This window comes from Salmo trutta, chromosome 28 (assembly GCF_901001165.1).
Source record: "Salmo trutta chromosome 28, fSalTru1.1, whole genome shotgun sequence".
NCBI classification, from domain to species: Eukaryota; Metazoa; Chordata; class Actinopteri; order Salmoniformes; family Salmonidae; genus Salmo; species Salmo trutta.
Genome location: NC_042984.1, coordinates 11,929,785 through 11,953,928, shown reverse-complemented (window position 1 = coordinate 11,953,928; position 24,144 = coordinate 11,929,785). Strand labels below are relative to the sequence as shown.

Sequence of the window (24,144 nt, the reverse complement as noted above, 5' to 3'; positions counted from 1 at the left end):
AGGTTTGTCTCTCTGTAGGTGAGGGCTTTGTGGTGGAATGTGTGGGCATCGCTTCCTTTTAGGTGGTTGTAGAATTGAACAGCTCTTTTATTGATGTTGATAACTATCTGCTATTGTCCTAATTCTGCTCTGAATGCATTGTTAGGGATTTTGCGTTTTACACTGAGTATATATTTTTTAATTCTGCATGCAGTTTCAATTGGGTGTTTGTCCCATTTTGTGAATTCTTGATTGGTGAGTTGACTCCAGACCTCATAACAATAGAGGGCAATGGGTTTTATAACTTATTTTCTACACAGATCCTAATTGAGATGTGAGTTTTATGTTCCTTTTGATGTCTTAGAAGGCCCTACTTGCCTTGTCTGTTAGATCGTTCACAGACTTGTGGAAGTTACCTGTGGTGTTGATGTTAAGGCCGAGTTAAGCATAGTTCTTTGTGTGCTATAGGGCAACGGTGTCTAGATTGAATTTGTATTTGTTGTACTGTATATTGGAACTTTTTGGAACACCATTATTTTTGTCTTACTGAGATTCACCATCAGGGCCCAAGTTTGACAGTAGGCCTATAGGCCCTCCTTGGTTGGGGACAGAAGCACCAAACAGTAGACATTTGATTTTTTTGTCCAGTAGGGTGGGGCCGGGAGCTGCAGACTTTTCTTGTGCATTGGGGAAAGTGGAAAAAGCTTTTCCAATCACTCCCTTGAGTGCTGCGGCCACGCTTTCTTGCTGTGAACTATTACGTGGCTGGGTGGCCCTAGTTGGCCATCAGATAGCAGGTGAGGGTGCGCTGAGTATTTGGGCACCAGAGTTTAGCCGCTGTGTGTTTGGGGAAAAGTATATTTCCTTGTATGTATTTCCCATTTGAGTCCATAAGGAGTACAATCTGTGGCTTTTGTGTGTCTTCAGTGGGTGTCGAGGGGTTTTCATGGGGGCTGCTAGGAGGGAGTCATTTGTCTGTTCTACTGTGGTGTTGAGGCTGTGGTCAGGATCTGTTGTGGGCTGTTCGACTGGCTTCTCTGGGGTAGTGGCCAGCTCTTTCATGGTTTGTTGTTCTGCTGGCTTCTCTGGGGGAGTGGCCAGCTCTTTCATGGTTTGTTGTTCTGCTGGCTTCTCTGGAGGAGTGGCCAGCTCTTTCATGGTTTGTTGTTCTGCTGGCTTCTCTGGAGGATTGGCCAGCTCTTTCATGGGCTGTTCTGCTGGCTTCTCTGGGGGAGTGGCCAGCTCTTTCATGGGTTGTTCTGCTGGCTTCTCTGGAGGAGTGGCCAGCTCTTTCATGGGCTGTTCTGCTGGCTTCTCTGGGGGAGTGGCCAGCTCTTTCATGGTTTGTTGTTCTGCTGGCTTCTCTGGGGGAGTGGCCAGCTCTTTCATGGTTTGTTGTTCTGCTGGCTTCTCTGGGGGAGTGGCCAGCTCTTTCATGGGTTGTTCTGCTGGCTTCTCTGGAGGAGTGGCCAGCTCTTTCATGGGTTGTTCGACTGGCTTCTCTGGAGGAGTGGCCAGCTCTTTCATGGGTTGTTCGACTGGCTTCTCTGGGGGAGTGGCCAGCTCTTTCATGGGTTGTTCTGCTGGCTTCTCTGGAGGAGTGGCCAGCTCTTTCATGGGTTGTTCTGCTGGCTTCTCTGGGGGAGTGGCCAGCTCTTTCATGGGTTGTTCTGCTGGCTTCTCTGGAGGAGTGGCCAGCTCTTTCATGGGCTGTTCTGCTGTCTTCTCTGGAGAAGTGGCCAGCTCTTTCATGGGTTGTTCTCTCTCTTTCTCTTGCTCCATCTCAGTCCCTACATTCACATTTATCTCCTTCATAATCCTACCATGCCTCCCTCACATATCTCTCTCTCTCTGTTTCACCAATACCAGCAAAAATAGCAGACTTACATTAATAATCCTTCAACATATTGGAGCGATATTGCTACAATAAAAGCCCCTGCACCCAACAATCATACTTTATATAATACATAATGTTAAATACCTTACAAAATAATATAGTAGTGTTGGATACTCCTTCTTTGTGTTTTAGGGGAAATCAAAAGTGGCCAAGTGCCAACGTTTCTAACTGCAGCCTCCCTCCGACTATGCCTGAGGGGAAAAGCACCCTGCCCAAAATAATGAGGTGGATGACATATGCTGTCTGTCAATGGGAAGTTACAGCAACACGAGATGCTAATGTGATATTGGCTTGTCACTACAGGATGTCTAGCAGAATGACAAGCTAACCTTTAGAGATGACAATCAATTATTGTTATTGTTGTTGCTTATACAATATATATATATATATATAGTATAAGAAAACACATTTTAAAGAGTATATATATATATATTGCCTTTATTACTTTTGTCTATATTATTACCTTGGTCAAACCTGATATGCTATGGTAACACAAGATAATACCACATAAGGAACAGGGGAGTAGATGAACTCAATCAGTTAATCAGATCATGTTTTAAACTGTTAACCACCACATAGAGTATGCAGTAAATACAACACTACTATGACAGCCACATAAAACGGAATGTACAAAACATTAGGAACACCTGCTCTTTCTGTGACTGACCATAGAACCCCCCCCCCCCCACACACTCACACAGACACACACTCACACACACACTCACAGACACACACTCACACTCACACACACACACACACACACACACACGCACACGCTTAATCGATCTACCTTAGAGTGGACACTGGACAGCCACACAGGGATTAACTGAACCTCTTGCTGCCTGGCTGGCTGGCTGTAGACTCCGTGACCTGAATCTCATTTAGAAACAACTACCATAGGGACACTGAGTCACTGACCAGAGCATGTAAAATAACTGAGGCATTGATAGATGTACAAATTCATTAGCAACTGTCTGGAAACAGAAGCCCTGTTTATACCTGGCGCCAAAATGCATCCTTGGTCCTGATCTTTTCCACATTCTGATTGTGCCCAGATTTTCAGATTTGCATCTAAACACGGTATTGAAACGTGTCTCTTATCTGTTGACTGTGCCCACACTGTGACCAGATTTCCAGGTCCCTCCCTGTATGAAAATTATTTGACACACATTCTTTAAAAAGAATATTCCTTTTTTAAAATGTTAAGTCACATATTGATGTCATAGTTAAATGGTGGCACTTGTCAAGGATTTTACAAGGTGGGAAAATTATGATTAAAACGGTTTCACTGTCCAGATCCGTCTACACTTGTAAGATATTCAAAGACAATGTGTGCCTGACTATCTCCGGAGGTGGTCAGGAAGATTTCATCAGAATCAGATCAGAATCTGTCTTTTGATCGTCAACACTTGTCTACAAATGTGGGCCAAATCAGAATATGGACACAATCAGGACAAGGACATATGTTAACACCAGGTATAAATGATGAGTAATGAGTTGTAATTCTAATGCAGCACCAAGGGAGAAGCATTGTGCAGGTGTGGGTGTTCACATGGAGAAGCATGGTTCTGGTGTGGGTGTTTACACGGAGAAGCATGGTGCTGGTATGGGTGTTCACACGGAGAAGCATGGTGCTGGTGTGGGTGTTCACATGGAGAAGCATGGTGCTGGTGTGGGTGTTCACATGGAGAAGCATGGTGCTGGTGTGAGTGTTCACACGGAGAAGCATGGTGCTGGTGTGGGTGTTCACACGGAGAAGCATGGTGCTGGTGTGGGTGTTCACACGGAGAAGAATGGTGCTGGTGTGGGTGTTCACATGGAGAAGCATGGTGCTGGTGTGGGTGTTCACATGGAGAAGAATGGTTTGGGTGTTCACACGGAGAAGCATGGTTTGGGTGTTCACACGGAGAAGAATGGTTTGGGTGTTCACACGGAGAAGCATGGTTTGGGTGTTCACACGGAGAAGCATGGTTTGGGTGTTCACACGGAGAAGCATGGTTTGGGTGTTCGCAGGGAGAAGCATGGTTTGGGTGTTCACACGGAGAAGCATGGTTTGGGTGTTCGCATGGAGAAGCATGGTTTGGGTGTTCACACAGAGAAGCATGGTTTGGGTGTTCACACGGAGAAGCATGGTTTGGGTGTTCACATGGAGAAGCATGGTTTGGGTGTTCGCAGGGAGAAGCATGGTTTGGGTGTTCGCAGGGAGAAGCATGGTTTGGGTGTTCACACGGAGAAGCATGGTTTGGGTGTTCACACGGAGAGGCATGGTGCTGGTGTGGGTGTTCACATGGAGAAGAATGGTTTGGGTGTTCACAGGGAGAAGCATGGTTTGGGTGTTCACACAGAGAAGCATGGTTTGGGTGTTCACATGGAGAAGCATGGTTTGGGTGTTCACATGGAGAAGCATGGTTTGGGTGTTCACAGGGAGAAGCATGGTTTGGGTGTTCACAGGGAGAAGCATGGTTTGGGTGTTCACACGGAGAAGCATGGTTTGGGTGTTCACACGGAGAAGCATGGTTTGGGTGTTCACATGTAGAAGCATTGTTCACACGACGAAGCATGGTTTGGGTGTTCACACGGAGAAGAATGGTTTGGGTGTTCACACGGAGAGGCATGGTGCTGGTGTGGGTGTTCACATGGAGAAGAAGGGTTTGGGTGTTCACAGGGAGAAGCATGGTTTGGGTGTTCACACAGAGAAGCATGGTTTGGGTGTTCACATGGAGAATCATGGTTTGGGTGTTCACATGGAGAAGCATGGTTTGGGTGTTCACAGGGAGAAGCATGGTTTGGGTGTTCGCAGGGAGAAGCATGGTTTGGGTGTTCGCAGGGAGAAGCATGGTTTGGGTGTTCGCAGGGAGAAGCATGGTTTGGGTGTTCACATGGAGAAGCATGGTTTGGGTGTTCACACAGAGAAGCATGGTTTGGGTGTTCACACAGAGAAGCATGGTTTGGGTGTTCACACGGAGAAGCATGGTTTGGGTGTTCACATGGAGAAGCATGGTTTGGGTGTTCGCAGGGAGAAGCATGGTTTGGGTGTTCGCAGGGAGAAGCATGGTTTGGGTGTTCACACGGAGAAGCATGGTTTGGGTGTTCACACGGAGAGGCATGGTGCTGGTGTGGGTGTTCACATGGAGAAGAATGGTTTGGGTGTTCACAGGGAGAAGCATGGTTTGGGTGTTCACACAGAGAAGCATGGTTTGGGTGTTCACATGGAGAAGCATGGTTTGGGTGTTCACATGGAGAAGCATGGTTTGGGTGTTCGCAGGGAGAAGCATGGTTTGGGTGTTCACAGGGAGAAGCATGGTTTGGGTGTTCACACGGAAAAGCATGGTTTGGGTGTTCACACGGAGAAGCATGGTTTGGGTGTTCACATGGAGAAGCATTGTTCACACGACGAAGCATGGTTTGGGTGTTCACACGGAGAAGAATGGTTTGGGTGTTCACACGGAGAGGCATGGTGCTGGTGTGGGTGTTCACATGGAGAAGAATGGTTTGGGTGTTCACATGGAGAAGCATGGTTTGGGTGTTCACACAGAGAAGCATGGTTTGGGTGTTCACACAGAGAAGCATGGTTTGGGTGTTCACATGGAGAAGCATGGTTTGGGTGTTCACAGGGAGAAGCATGGTTTGGGTGTTCGCAGGGAGAAGCATGGTTTGGGTGTTCACAGGGAGAAGCATGGTTTGGGTGTTCACACGGAGAAGCATGGTTTGGGTGTTCACACGGAGAAGCATGGTTTGGGTGTTCACATGGAGAAGCATTGTTCACACGACGAAGCATGGTTTGGGTGTTCACACGGAGAAGAATGGTTTGGGTGTTCACACGGAGAAGCACCATACCAAACTGAAAGTCTTCCGACTAGCTTGGAAAGACAGTACCATGCAGTATCAAAGAGCCCTCACTGCTGCTCGATCATCCTATTTTTCCAACCTAATTGAGGAAAATAATAACAATCCGAAATGTATTTTTGATACTGTCGCAAAGCTAACTAAAAAGCAGCATTCCCCAAGAGTGGATGGCTTTCACTTCAGCAGTAATAAATTCATGAACTTCTTTGAGGAAAAGATCATGATAATTAGAAAGCAAATTATAAACTCCTCTTTAAATCTGCATATTCCTACAAAGCTCAGTTGTCCTGAGTCTGCACAACTCTGCCAGGACCTAGGATCAAGGGAGACACTCAAGTGTTTTAGTACTATATCTTTTGACACAATGATGAAAATAATCATGGCCTCTAAACCTTCAAGCTGCATACTGGACCCTATCCCAACTAAACTACTGAAAGAGCTGCTTTCTGTGCTTGGCCCTCCTATGTTGAACATACAGTAATAAACAGTTCTTTATCTACCGGATGTGTACCAATCTCACTAAAAGTGGCAGTAATAAAGCCTCTCTTGAAAAAGCCAAACCTTGACCCAGAAAATATAAAAACTATCGGCCTATATCGAATCTCCCATTCCTCTCAAACGTTTTTGAAAAAGCCGTTGCGCAGCAACTCACTGCCTTCCTGAAGACAAACAATGTATACGAAATGCTTCAGTCTGGTTTTAGACCCCATCATAGAACTGAGACTGCACTTGTGAAGGTGGTAAATGACCTTTTAATGGCGTCAGACCGAGGCTATGCATCTGTCCTCTGCTCCTAGACCTTAGTGCTGCTTTTGATACCATCGATCACCACATTCTTTTGGAGAGATTGGAAACCCAAATTGGTCTACACAGACAAGCTCTGGCCTGGTTTAGATCTTATCTGTCGGAAAGATATCAGTTTTTCTCTGTGAATAGTTTGTCCTCTGACAAATCAACTGTACATTTCGGTGTTCCTCAAGGTTCCGTTTTAGGACCACTATTGTTTTCACTATATATTTTACCTCTTGGGGATGTCATTCGAAAACATAACGTTAACTTTCACTGCTATACAGATGACACACAGCTGTACATTTCAATGAAACATGGTGAAGCCCCAAAATTGCCCTCGCTGGAAGCCTGTGTTCCAGACATAAGGAAGTGGATGGCTGCAAACTTTCTACTTTTAAACTCGGACAAAACAGAGATGCTTGTTCAAGGTCCCAAGAAACAAAGAGATCTTCTGTTGAATCTGACAATTAATCTTGATGGTTGTACAGTCATCTCAAATAAAACTGTGAAGGACCTCGGCGTTACTCTGGACCCTGATCTCTCTTTTGACGAACATATCAAGATTGTTTCAAGGACAGCTTTTTTCCATCTGCGTAACATTGCAAAGATCAGAAATGTTCTGTCCAAAATGTATGCAGAAAAATGTATCCATGCTTATGTTACTTCTAGGTTAGACTACTGCAATGCTCTACTTTCTGGCTACCCGGATAAAGCACTAAATAAACTTCAGTTAGTGCTAAATACGGCTGCTAGAATCCTGACTAGAACCAAAAAATGTGATCATATTACTCCAGTGCTAGCCTCCCTTCCCCGGCTTCCTGTTAAGGCAAGCGCTGATTTCAAGGTTTTACTGCTAACCTACATAGCATTACATGGGCTTGCTTCTACCTATCTTTCCGATTTGGTCCTGCCGTACATACCTACACGTACGCTATGGTCACAAGACGCAGGCCTCCTAATTGTCCCTAGAATTTCTAAGCAAACAGCTGGAGGCAGGGCTTTCTCCTATAGAGCTCCATTTTTATGAAATGGCCTGCCTACCCATGTGAGAAACGCAGACTCGGTCTCAACCTTTAAGTCTTTATTGAAGACTCATCTCTTCAGTAGGTCCTATGATTGAGTATAGTCTGGCCCAGGAGTGTGAAGGTGAACGGAAAGGCACTGGAGCAACGAACCACCCTTGCTGTCTCTGCCTAGCCGGTTCCCCTCTCTCCACTGGGATTCTCTGCCTGTAACCCTATTACAGGGGCCGAGTCACTGGCTTACTGGTGCTCTTCCATGCCGTCCCTAGGAGGGGTGCGTCTCTTGAGTGGGTTGAGTCACTGACGTGGTCTTCCTGTTAGGGTTGGCGGTCCCCCTTGGGTTGTGCCGTGGCGGACTCGTCCTCTTTGTGGGCTAGACTCGGCCTTGTCTCAGGATGGTAAGTTGGTGGTTGAAGATATCCCTCTAGTGGTGTGGGGGCTGTGCTTTGGCAAAGTGGGTGGGGTTATATCCTGCCTGTTTGGCCCTGTCCGGGGGTGTCATCGGATGGGGCCACAGTGTCTCCTGACCCTTCCTGTCTCAGCCTCCAGTATTTATGTTGCAGTAGTTTATATGTAGGGGGGCTAGGGTCAGTCTGTTATATCTGGAGTATTTCTCCAGTGTCCTGTGTGAATTTAAGTATGCTTTCTCTAATTCTCTCTTTCTCTCTCTCGGGGGACCTGAGCCCTAGGACCATGCCTCAGGACTACCTGGCATGATGACTCCTTGCTGTCCCCAGTCCACCTGGCCGTGCTGCTGCTCCAGTTTCAACTGTTCTGCCTGCGGCTATGGAACCCTGACCTGTTCACTGGACGTGCTACCTGTCCCAGACCTGCTGTTTTGAACTCTCTAGAGACAGCAGGAGCGGTAGAGATACTCTCAATGATCGGCTATGAAAAGCCAACTGACATTTACTCCTGAGGTGCTGACTTGTTGCACCCTCGACAACTACTGTGATTATTACTATTATTTGACCATGCTGATCATTTATGAACATTTGAACATCTTGGCCATGTTCTGTTATAATCTCCACCCGGCACAGCCAGAAGAGAACTGGCCACCCCTCATAGCCTGGTTCCTCTCTAGGTTTCTTCCTAGGTTTTGGCCTTTCTAGGGAGTTTTTCCTAGCCACCGTGCTTCTACACCTGCATTGCTTGCTGTTTGGGGTTTTAGGCTGGGTTTCTGTACAGCACTTTGAGATATCAGCTGATGTAAGAAGGGCTTTATAAATACATTTGATTTGATTTGAGAAGCAGAGGTGTCATGGCCATAGGAAGCACAGGGGCACCAGACCATTCAGATTTGTCTTGTTGTTTAAATTTTGTTTATTACATTTTTATTGTTGTTGTTGTTTCTCTGTGATACTACTAGCCACCTAGATATTTTAGGAAGTTGGCTATAGCTAATCCAGATAGGTTCCCAATCTCCGAACCTCATAACTAGCCACTGTACCAAGAAGCCATTTCAGGCTATCAATTTAGTCAGAGTAGCTAGCTTCTCCAACTATCTTAGCTTGTCACGCCCTTATCTGTTTCACCTGTCCTTGTGATTGTCTCCACCCCCTCCAGGTGTCACTGATTTTCCCCAGTGTATTTATCTCTGTGTTTCCTGTCTCTCTGTGCCAGTTCATCTTGTATGTTTTTCCAAGTCAACCAACGTTTTTCCCGTTCTCCTGCTTTTTGCTATTCTCCTTTTTCTAGTCCTTCCGGTTTTGACCCGTGCCTGTTTCTGGACTCTGTACCCGCCTGCCTGACCATTCTGGCTGCCTTGACCACGAGCCTGTCTGCCACTCTGTACCTCCTGGACTCTGATCTGGTTTTGACCTTTTGCCTGTCCACAACCATTCTCTTGCCTACTCCTTTTGGAATAATAAACATTGTAAGACTCCAACCATCTGCATCTGGGTCTCGTCTTGTGTCAATATATAGCTGGCATGCCTGCTGGCAAAGTCAGTAGACATTAGAAAAGCAAGCAATAACTAAATGTTCTGAATATTACTTCCATTCCTTTTAATCTTTTACCTACATTTTAAAAGATATGGAAAGAAGCATACGCGACCATCCGGCTCAAACCTAATCGAGCATCTGACATTAACAGACACCACACTTCTATACAGACACCACTAGATTCTGATAGTTAAGTAAGCGAAATACAAATCTAAAACAACTGTCTTGGAGAATCGACTAGGCTGCAGTCAACTGGAAAAATTATCTCAGGTGGAATTTTGAGTGGAACGCTTGCTGTCGTAACGTTAGTGAATACATTATAGCATCGGCGCTACTTGAGTGTGTGGGTTTGCCTTTTCTTAATGTATTTTGCGTGGAACATAGACAATGATATGGTGCTGGAGACAGATTTTGAATATGAGGGCAAAAAGTGGTGAAGAGTCCCTTTCAGCCAATTTCAGAATATAAGATCTGTCTTTATAGAAACTGTTAAATTAAATGGGACCACCTGATGTGTGAGATTGACCTGGGTCTCTCTGTGAGGTTAAATAATTTAATTGAGTGAAACTCTAATTAATGGACAATCAATGGACAAGAAGGAGAGGAGATAGAGGGGAGTATGAGTGGAGGAGAAGGGGGGTAAAGTGGGGCATTTGGGATTAGAGGGTGGTAGAGGAATGAGAGGGAGGTAGAGGGGGAAGTGGGGATATGGGGGAGAGTTATTTCAGGGGATCTAATCTAAGAGTTATGAATGATTTAATGGAATGATGAGATGACAATATAGGATGATTCAAAGCAGAAGCCAGGTAGATATCTTAAATATCGTGTGTTAGCTCTTTCTGAGTTTGCTAAACACAAATACAGGCTTTGGACACATTTAAAGATTAATAAGATTTAGATCACCTTATTAATCAATTGTACACAAGGTCCAACTGAAGTTTGACATCCGTTTTAACCCAGCGCCCGAAAAAGACACACAGAGGACTGAATAGTAACGTGTCAGTGTGGTGACTGATGAATTCAGATGAAAATATAGTTGTGTTAGAGTCCTCAAATTAAAGTGATTTATACTAAGCCTTCTTTTCCTCTTCCCCCAATCAGCCCCTCTGTCCTTAATTAGTACCAGGGGAAAGAGAGAACGAGGGACCGATGGATGAGTGGCCTGTCAGTTTCTCTTTCATTATTTATCTACAGTATCTATCTGAGGTGACAAGCTGTGTCCCAAATGGCACCCTATTCCCTTTATAGTGAACTACTTTAGGGCTCATAGAGCTCTGGTCAAAAGTAGTGCACTATGTAGGGAATAGGGTGCCATCTGGGATACAACCCTGATGTATAATATCTACTAATTAGACTTTCCTTTGGCGACAACCGACGGCAACATACTGCCACTCGTCATTTGGCTATGACTGGTGGAAATGCAAATATTAGTAGCTGTGGTTTTAAAGTGTGAAGCATCACTTCTCTTTAATGATGGATAATATTTTCTTAGATCTATATTTTGCTACCGTGTTGCTACGGCCCACAGATGCAGAGGAATGTGATGTGAATTAAAAGTGACAAATGTTGTATAGCGAAGGTGAAAGTGAGAATCAGAGGCAGTGGTGTAGTGGTGCCTGGAGAAGTGGGTATACTCACAATGTTTTTTACATTTTCCCAAATGGCCCGAAGGAAAGGCTCCCTGTGTAAAACATTCTATGAGAAACAGTGACATACACTGTTGAACTAGAATGATAAACCCTGTATTGGTCTTTCACAGTCAAGCCAACCCAAGCTGTACTGTGCAAGTGGGCTAACAGTAGGTCTACTATTGAAACAGATAAATTAGTTACACTTTTTTTTGTAGAAAAACAACAAAACTGAATTTTCGAAGTCCAACACAATATGGTTAAACCTTTATTTATCCAGGTAAGCTAGTTGAGAACAAGTTCTCATTTACAACTGCGACTTGGCCAAGATAAAGCAAAGCAGTGAAACACAAAACAACAACACAGAGTTATACATGGAATAACAAACACAGTCAATAATACAATAGAAAAGGTCTATATACAGTGTGTGCAAATGAGGTAGGATAAGGGAGGTAAGGCAATGAATAGGCCATAGTGGCGAAATAATTACAATTTAGCAATTAAAACACTGGAGTGATAGATGTGCAGAAGATGAACGTGCAAGTAGAGATATTGGGGTGCAAAGGAGCAATAAATAAATAAATAACAGTAACAGCTCAACCGGTGTCGCTTATTCAGCCGACAGAAACTTTCAACCGGTTCTCCCCGTTAAGCGAGTCGGAGTCAGAGGCCGAGACTTCTCTGGTCTCTGCTCCTCCCGTTGTGGGGTCTGAGACGCCGACGGCTCCCACCATTAGCTCTGACAAATTGAAAACCCTAGTCATTGGCGACTCCATTACCCGCAGTATTAGACTTAAAACTAATCATCCAGCGATCATACACTGTTTACCAGGGGGCAGGGCTACCGACGTTAAGGCTAATCTAAAGACGGTGCTGGCTAAAGCTAAAACTGGCGAGTGTAGAGAGTATAGAGATATTGTTATCCACGTCGGCACCAACGATGTTAGGATGAAACAGTCAGAGGTCACCAAGCGCAACATAGCTTCAGCATGTAAATCAGCTAGAAAGATGTGTCGGCATCGATTAATTGTCTCTGGCCCCCTCCCAGTTAGGGGGAGTGATGAGCTCTACAGCAGAGTCTCACAACTCAATCGCTGGATGAAAACTGTTTTCTGCCCCTCCCAAAAGATAGAATTTGTAGATAACTGGCCCTCTTTCTGGGATTCACCCACAAACAGGACCAAGCCTGGCCTGCTGAGGAGTGACGGACTCCATCCTAGCTGGAGGGGTGCTCTCATCTTATCTACGAACATAGACAGGGCTCTAACTCCTCTAGCTCCACAATGAAATAGGGTGCAGGCCAGGCAACAGGCTGTTAGCCAGCCTGCCAGCTTAGTGGAGTCTGCCACTAGCACAGTTAGCGTAGTCAGCTCAGCTTTCCCCATTGAGACCGTGTCTGTGCCTCGATCTAGGTTGGGCAAAATTAAAAATGGCGGTGTTCGCTTCAGTAATCTTACTAGTATAAAGACCTCCTCCATTCCTGCCATTATTGAAAGAGATTGTGATACTTCACATCTCAAAATTGGGTTACTTAATGTTAGATCCCTCACTTCCAAGGCAGTTATCCTCTTACATCTAGGGGGCAGTAATTTCACGGCTGGATAAAAAACGTACCCGATTTAATCTGATTATTAGTCCTGCCCAGAAACTGGAATATGCATATAATTATTAGCTTTGGAGAGAAAACACTCCAAAGTTTCTGAAACTGTTTGAATGGTGTCTGTGAGTATAACAGAACTCCTATGGCAGGCAAAAACCTGAGATGCTTCTGTTCAGGAAGTACCCTGTCTGAACATTTCTTGCCCTTCTTGATTATCTCTATCGTTTACAAAGGATCTCTGCTCTTACGTGACACTTCTCACGTCAACAATGGAGTCTCACAGCCCGGGAAAAACAGGAATGATGTAATTCAAAGCCCTGGCTGAAGCACACGAGAGCAAAAGCTGAGTGGTCAGTCAATGGACTAAGCCTTAGGCGCGTGACACGCCCCGCCCCCGGCTTTTGGTTTTTTCCTCAGTTTACAGACAGGCAGATTCCCGGTCGGAATATTATCGCTTCTCTACGAGATAAATTGCATAAATATTGGTTTTAAACAGCGGTTGACATGCTTCGAAGTACGGTAATGGAATATTTAGAAATTTTTTGTCATATTTTGCGTCATGCTCGTGGCCGAGATTTAGCGTTGGGATAGTGTCTAGAACGCACGAACAAAACGTCGCTGTTTGGATATAACGATGGATTATTTGGGACCAAACCTACATTTGTTATTGAAGTAGAAGTCCTGGCAGTGTATTCTGATGAAGAACAAGCAAGGTAAGAACATTTTTCTTATAGGAAATGTGATTTTGGTGAAGGCTAAACTTGCAGGGTGTCTAAATAGCTAGCCCTGTAACGCCGGGCTATGTACTTACATTATTGCAAAATGTGCTTCATCCGAAAAGCTATTTTAAAATCGGACATATCGAGTGCATAGAGGAGTTCTGTATCTATAATTCTTAAAATAATTGTTATGCTTTTTGTGAACGTTTATCGTGAGTAATTTAGTAAAATCACCGGAAGTGTTCGGTGGGAATGCTAGTTCTGAACGTCACATGCTAATGTAAAAAGCTGGTTTTTGATATAAATATGAACTTGATTGAACAGACATGCATGTATTGTATAACACAATGTCCTAGGTGTGTCATCTGATGAAGATCATCAAAGGTTAGTGCTGCATTTAGATATGGTTTGGGTTTATGTGACATGATATGCTAGCTTGAAAAATGGCTGTGTGATTATTCCTGGCTGGGTACTCTGCTGACATAATCTAATGTTTTGCTTTCGCTGTAAAGCCTTTTTGAAATCGGACAGTTTGGTTAGATAAAGGAGAGTCTTGTCTTTAAATAGCTGTAACATAGTCATATGTTTGAAAAGTGTAAGTTTTCGGATTTAGAGGAGTTTGAATTTCGCGCCCCGCCCATCATTGGATATTGGAGCAGACGTTCCGCTAGCGGAACGTGTAGATGTAAGAGGTTTTAAAGTCAATGAACTAATCACTGATCAAAATCTTGATGTGATTGGCCTGACTGAAACATGGCTTAAGCCTGATGAATTTACTGTGCTAAATGAGGCCTCACCCCCTGGTTACACTAGTGACCATACCCCCCGTGCATCCGGCAAAGGCGGAGGTGTTGCTAACATTTACGATAGCAAATTTCAATTTACAAAAAAAAAAACAATGACGTTTTCGTCTTTTGAGCTTCTAGTCATGAAATCTATGCAGCCTACTCAATCACTTTTTATAGCTACTGTTTACAGGCCTCCTGGGCCATATGCAGTGTTCCTTACTGAGTTCCCTGAATTCCTATCGGATCTTGTAGTCATAGCAGATAATATTCTAATTTTTGGTGACTTTAACATTCACATGGAAAAGTCCACAGACCCACTCCAAAAGGCTTTCGGAGCCATCATCGACTCAGTGGGTTTTGTCCAACATGTCTCTGGACCTACTCACTGCCAAAGTTATACTCTGGACCTAGTTTTGTCCCATGGAATAAATGTTGTGGATCTTAATGTTTTTCCTCATAATCCTGGATTATCGGACCACCATTTTATTGCGTTTACAATTGCAACAAATAATCTGCTCAGACCCCAACCAAGGAAGATTAAAAGTCGTGCTATAAATTCTCAGACAACCCAAAGATTCCTTGATGCCCTTCCAGACTCCCTCTGCCTACCCAAGGACGTCAGAGGACAAGAATCAGTTAACCACCTAACCGAGGAACTCAATTTAACCTTGCGCAATACCCTAGATGCAGTTGCACCCCTAAAAATTAAAAACATCTGTCATAAGAAACTAGCTCCCTGGTATACAGAAAATACACAAGCTCTGAAGCAAGCTTCCAGAAAATTGGAACGGAAATGGCACCACACTAAACTGGAAGTCTTCCGACTAGCTTGGAAAGACAGTACCGTGCAGTATCGAAGAGCCCTCACTGCTGCACGATCATCCTATTTTTCCAACTTAATTGAGGAAAATAAGAACAATCCGAAATTTCTTTTTGACACTGTCGCAAAGCTAACTAAAAAGCAGCATTCGCAAATGGAGGATGGCTTTCACTTCAGCAGTAATAAATTTATGAACTTCTTTGAGGAAAAGCAAATTACGGACTCCTCTTTAAATCTGGGTATTCCTCCAGGGCTCCATTGTCCTGAGTCTGCACAACTCTGCCAGGACCTAGGATCAAGGGAGATACTAAAGTGTTTTAGTACTATATCTCTTGACATAATGATGAAAATAATCATGGCCTCCAAACCCTCAAGCTGCATACTGGACCCTATTCCAACTAAACTACTGAAAGAGCTGCTTCCTGTGCTTGGCCCTCCTATGTTGAACATAATAAACGGCTCTCTATCCACCGGATATGTACCAAGCTCACTAAAAGTGGCAGTAATAAAGCCTCTCTTGAAAAAGCCGAATCTTGACCCAGAAATTATAAAAAACTATCGGCCTATATCGAATCTTCCATTCCTCTCAAAAATTTTAGAAAAAGTTGTTGCGCAGCAACTCACTGCCTTCCTGAAGACAAACAATGTATACGAAACGCTTCAGTCTGGTTTTAGACCCCATCATAGCACTGAGACTGCACTTGTGAAGGTGGTAAATGACCTTTTAATGACGTCAGACCGAGGCTCTGCATCTGTCCTCATGCTCCTAGATCTTAGTGCCGCTTTTGATACCATCGATCACCACATTCTTTTGGAGAGATTGGAAACCCAAATTGGTCTACATGGACAAGTTCTGGCCTGGTTTAGATCTTATCTGTCGGAAAGATTTCAGTTTGTCTTTGTGAATGGTTCATCCTCTGACAAATCAATTGTAAATTTCGGTGTTCCTCAAGGTTCCGTTCTAGGACCACTATTGTTTTCACTATATATTCTTGGGGATGTCATTCGAAAACATAATGTTAAATTTCACTGCTATGCTGACGACACACAGCTGTACATTTCAATGAAACATGGTGAAGCCCCAAAATTGCCCTCGCTAGAAGCCTGTGTTTCAGACATAAGGAAGTGGATGGCTGCAAATTTTCTACTTTTAAACTCGGACAAAACAGAGATGCTTGTCCTAGGTCCCAAGAAACAAAGAGATCTTCTGTTGAATCTGACAATTAATCTGGATGGTTGTACAGTCGTCTCAAATAAAACTGTGAAGGACCTCGGCGTTACTCTGGACCCTGATCTCTCTTTTGAAGAACATATCAAGACTGCTTCAAGGACAGCTTTTTTCCACCTACGTAACATTGCAAAAATCAGAAACTTTCTGTCCAAAAATGACGCAGAAAAATTAATCCATGCTTTTGTTACTTCTAGGCTCGACTACTGCAATGCTCTACTTTCCGGCTACCCGGATAAAGCACTAAACAAACTTCAGTTAGTGCTAAATACGGCTGCTAGAATCCTGACTAGAACCAAAAAGTTTGATCATATTACTCCAGTGCTAGCCTCCCTACACTGGCTTCCTGTTAAGGCAAGGGCTGATTTCAAGGTTTTACTGCTAACCTACAAAGCATTACATGGGCTTGCTCCTACCTATCTTTCCGATTTGGTCCTGCCGTACATACCTACACGTACGCTACGGTCACAAGACGCAGGCCTCCTAATTGTCCCTAGAATTTCTAAGCAAACGGCTGGAGGTAGGGCTTTCTCCTATAGAGCTCCATTTTTATGGAATGGTCTGCCTACCCATGTGAGAGACGCAGACTCAGTCTCAACCTTTAAGTCTTTACTGAAGACTTATCTCTTCAGTAGGTCCTATGATTAAGTATAGTCTGGCCCAGGAGTGTGAAGGTGAACGGAAAGGCTGGAGCAACGAACCACCCTTGCTGTCTCTGCCTTGTCGGTTCCCCTCTTCCCACTGGGATTCTCTGCCTCTAACCCTTTTACAGGGGCTGAGTCACTGACTTACTGGTGTTCTTCCATGCCGTCCATGGGAGGGGTGCGTCACTTGAGTAGGTTGAGCCACTGACGTGGTCTTCCTGTCTGGGTTGGCGCCCCCCCTTAGGTTGTGCCGTGGCGGAGTTCTTTGTGGGCTATACTCGGCCTTGTCTTCGGACGGTAAGTTGGTGGTTGTAGATATCCCTCTAGTGGTGTGGGGGCTGTGCTTTGGCATAGTGGGTGGGGTTATATCCTGCCTGTTTGGCCCTGTCCGGGGGTATCATCGGATGGGGCCACAGTGTCTTCTGATCCCTCCTGTCTCAGCCTCCAGTATTTATGCTGCAGTAGTTTATGTGTCGGGGGGCTAGGGTCAGTCTGTTACATCTGGAGTATTCTCTTGTCTTATCCGGTGTCCTGTGTGAATGTAAATATGCTCTCTCTAATTCTCTCTTTCTCTCTTTCTTTCTTTCTCTCGGAGGACCTGAGCCCTAGGACCATGCCTCAGGACTACCTGGCATGATGACTCCTTGCTGTCCCCAGTCCACCTGGCCATGCTGCTGCTCCAGTTTCAACTGTTCTGCCTGCGGCTACGGAACCCTGACCTGTTCACCGGACGTGCTTGTTGCACCCTCGACAACTACTATGATTATTATTATTTGACCATGCTGGTCATTTACGAACATTTTAACATCTTGACCATGTTCTGTTATAATATCCACCCGGCACAGCCAGAAGAGGACTGGCCACCCCTCATAGCCTGGTTCCTCTCTAGGTTTCTTCCTAGGTTTTTGGCCTTTCTCAGGAGTTTTTCCTAGGGAGTTTTTCCCAGCCACCGTGCTTCTTTCACATGCATTGCTTGCTGTTTGGGGTTTTAGGCTGGGTTTCTGTACAGCACTTTGAGATTTCAGCTGATGTACGAAGGGCTATATAAATAAATTTGATTTGATTTGATTTGATATGGGGATGAGGTAGTTGGATGGGCTATTTACAGATGGGCTATGTACAGGTGCAGTGATCTGTGAGCTGCTCTGACAGCTAGTGCTTAAAGTTAGTGAGGGAGATATGAGTCTCCAGCTTCAGTGATTTTTGCAGTTTGTTCCAGTCATTGGCAGAAGAAAACTGGAAGGAAAGGCGGCCAAAGGAGGAATTGGCTTTGGGGGTGACCAGTGAAATATACCTGCTGGAGCGTGTGCTACAGGTGGGTGCTGCTATGGTGACCAGTTTGCTGAGATAAGGCGGGGCTTTACCTAGCAAAGACTTATAGATGACCTGGAGCCAGTGGGTTTGGCGATGAATATGAAGCAAGGGCCAGCCAACAAGGGCATACAGGTCGCAGTGGTGGGTAGTATATGGGGCTTTGGTGACAAAACGCATGGCACTGTGATAGACTGCATCCAATTTGCTGAGTAGAGTGTTGGAGGCAATTTTGTAAATGACATCGCCGAAGTCAAGGATTGGTAGGACAGTCAGTTTTACGAGGGTATGTTTGGCAGCATGAGTGAAGGATGCTTTGTTGCAAAATAGGAAGCCGATTCTAGTTTTAATTTTCGATTGGAGATGCTTAATGTGAGTCTGAAAGGAGAGTTTACAGTCTAGCCAGACACCTAGGTATTTGTAGTTGTCCACATATTCTAAGTCAGAACCGTCCAGAGTAGTGATGCTGGCGGGCCGGTGAAGGCAGCGATCAGTTGAAGAGCATGCATTTAGTTTTACTTGCATTTAAGAGCAGTTGGAGGCCACGGAAGGAGAGTTGTATGGCATTGAAGCTCGTCTGGAGGTTAGTTAACACAGTGTCCAAAGAAGGGCCAGAAGTATACAGAATGGTGTCGTCTGCGTAGAGGTGGATCAGAGAATCACCAGCAGAATCACCAACATTTCTAACGGATATTTCCATCTCTGTCCATGAAACCGCTTGCAAGTGCAGTAGAACACTGTTTTCGCACAAATTGCATTTTGGAACATTTGTGTGCACATTGCTGCACGGAAAATGTGAAGAAATAATAGTTGATTAGCCTCATTAGTTAATATGGCGTATACCTCCACTACATAACTTTGATATGCATTGTGGTGAGTATATGCAATGCCCACTGAAAAATAAGCGGGTACATGGCGTATACCTGCGTACAGGGTTGGGGAGTAATTGATTACATGTAATCAGTTAAATGTAATCTGATAAAAAAAATTACGTTAACTGTAATCAGTTACGTTACCAGCAAAATCTTGTAATCAGATTACAAATTCTTCTGAAAAACTAGATGATTACTTACTACTTAAACATTTTGAAAAAAATATATATTATGGCACCTTTCTGCTTTGTCAATGAAAAAAGTTTAAGTTTGTTCCACCTGAGCGAGTCACAAGACAGAGACCACTATGATGACACACCAAATGCATTTCATGGATCTCTTTTGTCTTCTTCTGATGCCTCTTAAGGGGGAAAGTAATCAGATTACGTTACTGAGTTTGGGTAATCCAAACATTATGTTACTGATTACAATTTTGGACAGGTAACTAGTAACTGTAACAGATTGCATTTAGAAAGTAACTTACCCAACTCTGGCTGTGTGTACCCTCCACTACACCACTGCTCAGAGGTGATGGTCAATGAAGATATTGTTTGAACAAACGTATGCACACAGACACAGACACAGACACACACACACTCTCTCTCTCTCTCTCCTACCTGTCCGTTCTTCTTGAGGTCAGCCCACATGCTGGTCCCATCTCCGCCCCTCATCAGAACATGGTAGGTGAAGAAGAAGATACCAGGTAGAGGACAGGTGAACTTCCCAGTACTAGGCTCATAGTAGTTCCCTACATTGGTTACCACATCATCAAACTTCAACACCTCGCTGCCCTCGTGCTGTTTCCTTAGCCCTGCATAAAAGGCGATCTTGGGGCTGTAGGAGGGGAAGTAACCATTAGGTCCAGGGCCGGGAGGCCCCTGTGGCCCTGGCTTGCCTGAATCCCCAGGGGGTCCTCGGGCGCCTGGAGGACCAGGGATCCCAGGGACCCCGCGGTACCCTGTTTTCTTCCGCCCAGGGTAGTCCGGTTGAGGGGACATGGCTGTCAGCTCCTGGCCTGGTTGGGCAGTACTATATGTGTCACAGACCATTCTGCAGCTCCCCAGCATCTCATAATGGGTCCCCCCGCCGCCACTTCCTTGGCTAGCTCCTCCCCCTTTCATGGTGTGAACCAATAGGGGGATGGCTATCAGGAGGAGTAGAACCATGGCCACGCCCATGGCGGCTCCGATGGCACGCTTCCGACGGGTGAACCGGGAAGCGGCCAGGGTCAGAAAGTCCTCCTCCCCCTTAGACGGAATAGTGCCCGGTGCCAGGGTGCACTATAGATAGACAGAATATGAAAGACTGGAAGGAAGGTATGGAGAGGTTTGGTTGCTGTATGCTTGTGGTGCTCTCAGACTAGGCCAACAGGTGTCAGCAGCCAAGAGAGAAGAGTCCGTTGAGACAACATGAGTAGAATGTGGGAGAGAAAAGGAAGATGGCAGACGGAGAGAAGGGAAGAGAGGAACAACAGGAGAGAGGGGGTTGATGAAGGGAAAGGGATGGGGAGGGAGTAGGATTTCACTCTTTAAAACCTGCAGTCAGTGTTCAGACAACTCTATGTTGTAGTTTAAAACCTGCGGTCAGTGTTCAGACAACACTATGTTGTAGTTTAAAACCTGCGGTCAGTGTTCAGACAACACTGTTGTAGTTTAAAACCTGCAGTCAGTGTTCAGACAACACTATGTTGTAGTTTAAAACCTGCAGTCAGTGTTCAGACAACTCTGTTGTAGTTTAAAACCTGCAGTCAGTGTTCAGACAACACTATGTTGTAGTTTAAAACCTGCAGTCAGTGTTCAGACAACTCTGTTGTAGTTTAAAACCTGCAGTCAGTGTTCAGACAACTCTGTTGTAGTTTAAAACCTGCAGTCAGTGTTCAGACAACTCTACGTTGTAGTTGACATAGTTCATTTCATTTAGCCTCTTTCACCTTTTGTCCCGCTCTTGTCTTCGAGTTTTTCTTGTCTTCGCTTTGATCAAATTCCTCCTATTTTCTGCGCATCAAACATCAACCAAACCCAGGCCAAGAGAACGTACAATAGTGAACTTATGTTATCAGAATTTACCAAGAGATCACTGATTCGACTTCAACTGCCAATTCAGCTAATTATGTAAAGCAGACGACAGAAAAAAATGTCAGTCTCTTCAACAAACCACTTGTGCTTTTCTAACAGCTCCCCTTATGAATGACAGAAACTCAGCTAACAGAGGTGTCTCTCTGCTGAATACGGCATGACTGAGAGAACAAATAACAGAAGGAAGAGAAGGGAAAAGAAAGTCGATATGTTCAGAGTTGCCTTCCTGTCAGAATCATTTTAGTCCTGTGTGTTTATAGGGTGGTAGTAGTATTATAGAGCATCCAGATCTAGATGGAGGGTGCAGGGGCGAGAAACCAGTAAAATCTTTATTTTGTGATCTAAGGTGTATTCCTCTCTTCGTGGACTCACAAAGTCTGTGGAAAGATGAAGAATTAAACAAATACATTCATATACTGTATATCTTGATTGGGCTTTTTTATTATCCTGTCCCATGAATATAATTAAAAACTAAAAACTGTTTTAAGTGTGAAGCAGGGATTGGTCTGAAGCCAAAAAAGAAAGGAAATTCACATGAGCACCACAATGCCTAATCATGCTCTACCTAGTTACAAATCAAATGCTCATTGAGGCTTGAAACTGACAACTCTAATTTAAAACAACTGGTAATTTCTACATGGAGGACATGGTTTATTTTTTATGTCCTCTTTTCAGATTTTATAAGATAAATTCACAAATTAGGCAATTATTTAAAATGTTTATTAGGTCTTACTGGGTCAAAATCCAATAATCTGACAAATGTAGTTTTATATTGTAGTTTAATATTCATCCAAGGAACCCCTGAATATTTAATTAAGTGCAATTTTCTATTGGAATTGAATTCATTTCCAATTGTCAAGTAATAGTATTTATTAAATACGTATTTATCTAATTATTATTAGTTTATAGGTAGCCTACAGTATTTATATTCGTTTTATTATCACTGTTAAAACATTTCTCTCTCCAAAATAAATCTGGGAAATCGAAACACAAAAACGAAAAGCATGCATTGCACAGTCATTTTACTCACTCTGTCTTCCTATTATAGTGAAACTAAAGTCAAGTAGATTTCTCCATCGCGCGTCTTAGACTCGAGTATATCCAGGTACGAATCCTCCAACAGACACTACGAGGAACTTCGCGTGCCAAATGAATAGCAGAGACGCGCGCACTTTTTAAGCAGGAGATGCCCTGGAAGCGAGGAGACAGAATAAGTAATCACTTTTTCTCACCACCACCTGTACGGTAATATCCCCTTTCAACGGTTTCCACTAGCTTCTATAGCCACAAAGTCAGATTCCACAGCCACAAAGTCAGATTCCACAGCCACAAAGTCAAACTTGGTCTTTATTTAAGGTTAGAGTTAGGCATACGAGTTAGGCATAACTTAACCAGCAGTGTGGTTAAGTTTAGGGTTAGGTTAAAAATCGTATTTTAAGAAGATCAATTGTAGAAATGGGCGGCTTTTATGACTTTGTGGCTATAGAAGCTAGTGATGACCTGTTTCAACTGAGGTCAATCCAGCTAAGCAACTATAAAATCCAACATGGATTTCAAGAAATTAGGGAAATAACCAACCCAAACTTGCCTTTGTTAGCTTGTTGTAGTCCAAGTATCTGTTGAGCAGCCTCGGGTTTGTAAAAACGTAATTACTTTAAGGAACTAATTTTTTCAGTCTTCAAAAATCTCCCACTCCCTCTGCATGTAGGCTACAACACCTGTAAGATCTCTCCCCCTCTCTCTCTGTCCTTAGGTTTTTGGTAGCAGGCCCTCTCTCTCTCACCTCTATCCTAAGATTTTTGATAGCAGTCATTTTGTTACAAAATATAGTTCTTAGTCTAATTGGGTTCAGGGGGAAAATAAAAATAATAATATATTTTCAAAAGTACACAAAAGAGATGGTATGAATGACAATGGTTATATTTTCACCTATTTTCAATAATTCTGACTCATCTTTAGAGAAACTGCATTGAGCGCACATAAAAAAATAACTAACTAAATTAAATTCTAATAATTGAACCAACTTCGGTCAATTTGTTGTTAAATAAAAACCGAAAAAATACACTAATGGGTCAAAACAGACAGGGTTAACTTAGACTGTTGACAACATGCAAACTATATTTTGTCGCAAAATGTTTATTGAAAACATAAATACTCCACTGGGCACACACTGGTTGAATCTACATCAGTTCAATGAGATTACGTTGAACCAACATGGAATAGACGTTGAATTGACATTTGTGCCCAGTGGGAAATTTGCACAATGAGCGCTTGTTGTCTCTCAAATACATTGTTACAGTTGTTGGTTAGCAAGCTTGCGAATTTGAGCCATATTAGCATAGACGTGACATCAGTCAAACACCTCGAAACAAGACATGGTATAATGACAGGATACAACAAGTTGAAACGAGTCACCTAGGATTCCCCACAAGGCAGCTTCTTGTCATTGTTGCTATCTGACCGTTCAGAATCATAACAACGAACATCTTCCGGCCACATCGATGTGCACACATTATTTTCGTGACGTTGCCAGGCAACCCATCTAAAGAGGTGGAAGGAGGGAGAAATAAGGCGAGGGTGACTAAGAACAATTGTTGTAGTACGTATGGGTTAGGAATGGAGAGAAGACACAAAATGTTCCCTAGACTATTGTCTGCATGACACACACACACACACACAGAGAAAGTTCCCTATTTCTGTGCTCTCTCCTTTTTATAAACATGTATTATTATAGTAATATAATAATAGATAGTCAAATAAATAACTTAAAATAATTGAAATTATAGTAATTTACAGTAAATGCATCTTACGGTAGGGGCATATTATTATATATTTTTTTACTTGTATGCATTATCTTTGAGGTTTTAGTTTAAACAATGGCCGTCAATGATTCTAATATGGTGTTTAAAATGCAGGTTTTAGCTCCGTATCCTCTGAGAGTTGAGTCATCTCTCTCCATGACAGGCTTAATCACACATCTGC

The 24,144-nt window shown here is 43.7% G+C and overlaps 1 protein-coding gene across 1 annotated transcript in view; it reads right to left on the bottom strand.

Annotated features, from left to right (window-relative positions):
• LOC115165485 (complement C1q-like protein 4) overlaps nucleotides 1-20,253 on the bottom strand; it is a 34,765-nt gene extending 14,512 nt beyond the window's left edge. The window contains exon 1 of the mRNA XM_029718642.1: nucleotides 19,705-20,253. Within this exon, the coding sequence (XP_029574502.1) occupies nucleotides 19,705-20,253 (549 nt within the window). The remainder of the gene's footprint in view (nucleotides 1-19,704) is intronic.
• Between the last annotated feature and the right edge of the window lie 3,891 nt (nucleotides 20,254-24,144).